This window comes from Papaver somniferum, unplaced genomic scaffold (assembly GCF_003573695.1).
Source record: "Papaver somniferum cultivar HN1 unplaced genomic scaffold, ASM357369v1 unplaced-scaffold_10, whole genome shotgun sequence".
Classification (NCBI taxonomy): domain Eukaryota; kingdom Viridiplantae; phylum Streptophyta; class Magnoliopsida; order Ranunculales; family Papaveraceae; genus Papaver; species Papaver somniferum.
Window position 1 is genome coordinate 3,510,939 of NW_020618825.1, and position 6,936 is coordinate 3,517,874.

At 33.9% G+C, this 6,936-nt stretch overlaps 1 protein-coding gene across 3 annotated transcripts; it reads right to left on the bottom strand.

Moving 5' to 3' along the window:
- Positions 1-692: 692 nt before the first annotated feature.
- LOC113326598 lies at positions 693-1,802 on the bottom strand. Of its 3 annotated transcripts, none has more exons than XM_026574297.1 (3): positions 1,491-1,802; positions 1,183-1,236; positions 693-1,088 (listed from the first exon to the last, which is right to left on the bottom strand). In XM_026574297.1, the coding sequence occupies exons 1-3, from the start codon at positions 1,671-1,673 to the stop codon at positions 1,032-1,034; spliced, it is 294 nt and encodes a 97-aa protein (XP_026430082.1). In that variant the 5' UTR covers positions 1,674-1,802; the 3' UTR covers positions 693-1,031. The 3 variants fall into 3 exon arrangements, with proteins under 3 accessions (XP_026430082.1, XP_026430080.1, XP_026430081.1); XM_026574295.1 differs by having other exon boundaries at positions 693-1,104; XM_026574296.1 differs by lacking the exon at positions 1,183-1,236 and having other exon boundaries at positions 693-1,104.
- Positions 1,803-6,936: the final 5,134 nt, after the last annotated feature.

Here is a 6,936-nt window from a genome sequence, read left to right on the forward strand (position 1 = left end):
CTCCAAAAATGTGGCATCAGGTGCCGTGACAAAGTGGTATCTTTATGGCTACATAAAATTTGAGTGGATATAAAATATGATTTACCATGGCCATAACTCTAAAACCGTGTCTATATGGTACTCATTATTTTTTTTGTAGTTAAGCATTTTCACTATCACCATGGCCATAGGATCCTTATAGACACACAATTTAATTTGACCGTGGCTAGAGTTTACCTTAAAGCCACATAGATTTTATTTTAACCCTGGCCTTTGCTATCAATTAGACACGTAAAATTTGTTTTATCGTGGCCAATTCATGACTTACCGCTGCATTAAACTTGTAGCACCATGGCGATAAATTTTCTAAGGACACACAATTTTTTTTAACGTGGCTATTGTATATCTTCACGACACAGGGAACCAGTAAAACCATGGCCATAAATTTCTTATGGACACACAATAAGCTTTGTACGTGGTTAATGTATACCTTAAGGCCACATGGATTAATTTTAACGATGGCAGAGTATAATGTGGCATATTGACAATGTATAGTTTCGGGTGATATTTGGTACAACCATGGCTTAACCCTCCAAATTACGTTACTGATATATATGAATCTACCGAACCGCTATTTCTTCCCCCAAAAAATGTACAATTAGAAGCGAAAATATTCAAAACATCAAAATATTATTTATTTATTTATTTTAATAATAAAGGGTAGTTACATCACTGACCAAAGCCTCTTTAACATAAGGAAATGCGATAACAATGACCATTCATCCAGGACTTGGACACTTGGCATAAAATTGCAAGTATATCGACCATAAAGTTACAAGACCTGTTACCAAACTTACAAGCATAGAATCGAGCAAAACTTGAATAAAATTATCAATCTATTATTACAGGAGTGGTAGTCCACTTAACACTACACTGAGAAACAATGATAGAGTTGATAATAACATCAGTCGCTTCGAAGTAAACTTGGATCAGCTCCTGGTATGCAAGCCAATATGACTTTAGCTTCAGGCTGTTGTGCTTGGGATTTTTTGTCACCCTAGAAGTACCCTGCTGTTGTGCTTGGGATTTTTTGTCACCCGAGAAGTACCCTGCATAATAAGAAGACTTCAACCAATTCCGATAGTAATATTTCAATCTATATAAAAGATGAGGTGAACATCAAGACAAAGAAATTATATTTACCATGGTACCTAGAGAGCAAAATTGTGAACACATACTAGCCACAACAATGGCAACCTGTCAAAGTGAGGTATTCTGCTATTAAAACATCTCGAATCGACAAACATTACTAGGAAATTATAGTTCTGTTCTCAAATACTACTCTCTCCATTACTTTTTAATAGGCCAGTTTCTATAATAAATAAAGTTAGTAATTGTTTTGTGGTTCCTTACCGAAGCGACGAATAATGTGGATGTTGATTTGAGATACTGGTAACAAATCAAGCCAAATTAATTACAAAGCAAAAGATTAAGGAAAAATAAAATCTTACCCTTGAATGTTTGAAATAAATTTTGAACTGCCCTGCCAGTAACCTCAAAAGACGACAAAGATAACCAGAATTCATTAGTGAACAAGAGATGGTAATGACATCTTCCTCTTTCACATGGATTATTGAAGATACCCTTTGATACAGTTCAGGAGTAATGGTATCATAATCAATTGATCCTTCCATTACTTGGGCAAGCTCCGCATCCTTTAACACCACCAAATCCCAAATCAGCAAAACCAAAAAACAAAATTTCTCTAAAGCACAAGAATTGAACAGAAAATGTACGAAAAATATGATTCCATTTTTTTTCGGTAAAATTCCAAAAAGAAAAATAAAGTGGGAATTCAATGAAAAAATTCTCTTTCTTAAACACGGAGAAGAATAAGGCTCTGAAAGAATTGATGCTAAATTTAGACTAGGGCTTGTAAAAAAAGGGGGTTTTAAGAAATACGAACCCCGTATACAGAACCCAAAAGGAACCCATGTTAGGGCTTCTTCTTCTTATGAATCTACACAGAGAAAACAACTATAAAATGTAAATCTATTGAGACTTGTATGTAACGTGAAAAACAGTAGAGCGAGATGGACTAACTAACCTTGAATACCATTTTCTTGTTTGAGTTGCAGTAACTGAAGAACACCATCTTCTTCTACTTCGATCAGCCCATCGAGTTTTCAGTTTTGATTCGTAAATAGCTTTGTCGATGAACTTTCTTCTCGGTCTCAGTAGTTAACAGTGTTTTTAGATTTGATTTGAAGGGAAAGGAGAGGATTTCTGGGGAAAGTTAGAGACAGATCTTGCGCCGCTGCATACTGTTTTTTTTTTCTTCTTAGGGTTGCTGGAGGAGGAGAAAACAAAGCAAGGAGCAAATGTGTGTAATTTATGTAAACCTAATAAAAATGAATTCGGAAAATGACGAAGATGCCACAATTGCTAAAGGCTGATACCGCTACTGCTAGGGGGGTACCAATCCATATAGACAAAGTAATCTCAACCGTTGGATCTTGGATTGGTATCCGTCCTTAGCAGAAGTGGTAACAACTTTTAGCGATCATGAAAATGCTGGATTTCAAAAACGCATCTTTAAAATGTTTTGGTATTTTTTCATGGCTTCTAATTGGAGGTAGCATATTGATGGAGGGTGTACCAAACCAAAGGGAATTGGTGTTTTGTCTTATTTGGTTTTGGGTACATCCCAAGCAATATAACACCCCCATCAGCAATGTTGTTTCATCAGACTTGAGTCAGTTGACATAATTGTCCAGGGGGTATTAAAGCATAATGCAAATACATTTTAACATTTTAGCTAATATATGGGAATTCATTTTATTTTTAAGTTGGTTCTCTTTAATTTTATAGTTTAACCTGAACCAGGATCATAGGGACAAAGACAAGGACGGTAACAGAAGACAATATACCAAAGGGTGTCTTGATATATCTCAGGTATGATATCAAAAATAAGTATTGGATAAGATTACTTTCACATAAAACACTAAATCAGAACCACCGAGAGGGAAACCTGACGTCGTATAGATTATCAAACCAAGCAGTAGACGGAAGCCATCCAGGTTCATTCTCGACTACAAGATGAAACCATATTGTCCCAATTTTTATGGACCAAATTGTATTAGCTGACTCCTTAAGCACAACATATTCGTGTACAATTTCTTTCTAGTTTATTAATAACGTTATTATATGCTTCAAAAAAAATGCCAAAAATTATTTATATGGTTTTGGATTTCGTTCGATCCTGTGTGATCGTATTGGACGCTAGATATCTTAGTGTAAATTAACCCAATTACGGATCACAAACTTCGATTTAATCTTCTTATTGGCTATTTTTTTAATGGGTGCACTTTTATTAATTTTCTTCGACATGAGATATTGTTTCATAGGAGTTTATAATTTTCCGAATATTTTTGTTTAAATTGATAGTTTTTCTCGGCGTATCAATTCATGTTTCAGTTTCACAATAATTTTTTCGATATGCATTCATATTTTGTATTTTTTTTTTGGATTTAAATGCACTAGATAATACTCAGTTTAACTGATCATTCACTCGAATCCATCTTAATCAATCCAATTATACTCAACTTTCTTCGGCAATCGCTGGATAATGCTTGAGTATCCACAAAGTTATTCCAGTTCTACTCAATGTTGCTCAATTTCATTAAATCATATTTAAAATCACATGATCATGCTCATACCCATACTCAATATGGTATATTATCTACCTAATTCCATTTAATTTAATCCAATTATATTCAACTTTCTTTCACAATCATTGAGTAACGCTTACTTTGAATGGTTATCCACAAATTTAATCCAACTTTACTGAGAATTTTTCTTCATTCCATCAAATCATCAAAATTACTTGATGATACATAATATGACCGATTACCCACCCAATCCCTTCTAGTTCAGACACATTGTACTACCTTTTATCCCACGATCATTGGATAATGCTTATTGTGACTAATTATCCACAAATTTAAGGATCCGATTACTGATCCACCTAACATTATTAGCCTCAGATTACTGGAGGAACAACTTCTTGCAAGTGTTGCTTAATTTAAATATATTTCTTTTGGTATAAAAACTAAAAAACAACCAAGAAAACGGTTGGAATTAGATTACATCCAATCGAATCTAATTTTACTCAAGTTCACTGGATCTTATTAACTTCGGTCTCACTCAATGACACCTTTATTCATCAATTTTGGACTTTGAATTTTATTTCAGCTAGCCCGAGTTTTTTTGCTTAAATATTTAGTTTTTTTCTGGTCGGTTTAAATATTTATATTTTTATTCAAGTACAAACTTCGTCTAGCCTCACCCCATTTTAAATGATTTATTAGAATTCGTCGAGGGACTTCGTTTGATATCAATAGATTCATTAGTCATACATCGACCTGCAGTAAGAAACCACAAACTTGGATCACATAATCATCAATTTGATCTCCCATTTTTTTTCTTTTTTTTTTTTACAAAATTGAACATATGTTAGTTATATATTTCGTAAAATTTATTTTTGATGTGGTATGTGGTATCAATCATGGTTTGACAGGTGGTATTTAAGTCACACAATCTGTGTGGTGTTTATTCGACCAATAGAAAATCAAAATCTTTAATTGAACGAATATAAATGCAAACACAAAAACTCATATGGATCAATCTTACACAAAGGAGGGAAAACTGCGATCTCCATGGGCGGGAACAACGAAATTTTGGCGCAATATTTCCTCCTAAATTTCAATAGTTTTTTAACCTCAAAACCCTAACCAAGTCTTATTATATTCCTCCCTCTTTGGTTACACTCTTTTTTCTCTTTCGAACCTCGAAGCCTCCGAGAAAACTAACTTCACCACTAAACCACCAAAATATCAATAAACAAGAAGCAGAGTACTATTTTTCTCAACAAAATCAGAACACAATACCTCTCTGAGTGGTTAATCAACCATAAATCAAAACCAATCTGGTAATCTAAGATTTTCTCTTGTAAGTTATTGATTTGTCAGAGATTTGAAGATGGAGAAAAAGATGATATATCGATTTATCTTTTTTCCTATAATCGTACACTGATTTCGGAGGTATGAAGATCTGTTTTTCATTATTAATTATGTGAATTATTATTTGATTGAATTCATGTGAATCAATTCAAAATCAATAAAATCTAGGTCTATTTATTATTCTCATATTGTTTATGGCTGATTATAGATTTGATTATTGAAATTTTCAGATTATGGGTATGATTTGATTTAAAATTTGTTGAGTTGTTGAAAAGTTTTTTCCCTGTTCAATGTTTCAGGAGATGAATCACTTTTTCTTATTCACAAACTTGCTGAGTACACATGAGTGTGATGTCATGATGGTTTGATTATAATTAACAGGGCTTGTGCAGTGTTGAAGTTCTAAGTTCTTGTAGTTCAAATTATAAGTTGGTAGAACTCCTGTAGAATTGTTGTGTGCAATTATTGAATCATTGCATTTTTGGATATGGTGTGTAGTTAGGGAGTATTGGTGCTATGACTGACCCGAAAGCAGGATTGGCAGGATAAGTTTAAAAACATGAGGAGAGGGAAATAAGAAGCAGACAATAAGGATGATAGCTCTCCCAAGTCGAGTTAGCCAGGGTTTAACGAAATCCCTACACAGATTGAACCCAGAATGAAGGTACATCAAACTTTCAATGGTTCATAATTAAGACTATCTGGACTGTGTGAAGTGTTGTGATTGTTAGGAGTATTTGTTATTTAGAGATTTTTGGCTTTGAGTTGGAGAGGGTACTTCAATAAAGAGGGTGAATTGGAGAGGGTACTTCAATAACATGTTTTGGAATCTTAATTATTGGAATGGTGTGAGTACATTGTCAGGGGATGGTCCAAGTAGCAATGTGTCACTAGTGTCCAACTGAAAAATTAGATTTGGTTGACTCGCAGTTTATGTCGACAGCTTAGAAACTTAGGATCGAACTGTTACCATTCAATTTGAAATCTTAGAAACTGGTAGGGCAGTTTATTCTTGCAATGCCTTCTCCAATGATCTGTGGCAATACTTGAGCGCGCAAAGTTTACAGAATGTTCAGACTGTCCCAAATTTCTGGCGGGTCTGTCTACTGTTGTACTTGAAAACTTGCTACTATAATTACTTTTAAAAATAGAGATCCAAGACAATAGAGGTGGGTATGTTTTTATTGAATGTATTCATGGTTAACTAAACAAGATACGTTAGAAATGCTGGTACTTTAGTTGTCTTATTGAATGTATTCATGGTTAACTAAACAACTCTATTGATGAATGAATATGCAGAATGGCTCAGCTACAGACTACTATTTATAGATTTAACTTTAGCATTAAACTCTAACACCTGCCAACTTGTTTAATTGATTTGAACTTTTCTTCATTAACTAGTATTAATGTGAATTGACTTAAAAATTAAAATTTAGCTCTTTTTCATAGCCTGCAGGACCAAGGTTAAGAATTCATTGCATTAGGTCCCATACTCCCATTATTGACTAGTGACAATTTGAGATAAGAATCCTTTGACCAATTTTAAAGAAACTACTTACACAGACGATGTTGTACTCAACAGATGATAACTTGGCTGACATGTTTTATCGCAAAAACTATTAGGCTCTATTCTCCCTCTATTCTGAGATTCTATATATGTGGACTGTGATTTTAATTTGAGTTTTTGTTGCAATTTCTAAGCCACACCGGAAGTGAATTGTTGCTTCTAAAGTTGGGAAAACACAAAAATATTTGCTTGTACTACTTAGACTTACATGTTGTATATGACAGGAATTTTGCTTTTAACTCTCATTTCTTCCTCTACCCTTTTTTGTGGATGAACAGTCAAATAAAGGTGTAGTGGGGTGTCCGATTTAGAGAAAAAGGCTTGTTTTATTTTGTTGCCTGACCTTTTTGCTTGGCTTGCTGCAGCGAG

Bases quoted from the DNA above. Each gene is read 5' to 3' on its own strand.
- LOC113326598 (XM_026574295.1), bottom strand. From the start codon at position 1,673: ATGGAAGGATCAATTGATTATGATACCATTACTCCTGAACTGTATCAA. The intron at 1,237-1,490 runs GTAAGATTTTAT...TCACTTTGACAG, and splicing joins TTTATTTCAAACATTCAAGG to GTTGCCATTGTTGTGGCTAG. The intron at 1,105-1,182 runs GTAAATATAATT...AATTGGTTGAAG, and splicing joins TTTGCTCTCTAGGTACCATG to TCTTCTTATTATGCAGGGTA.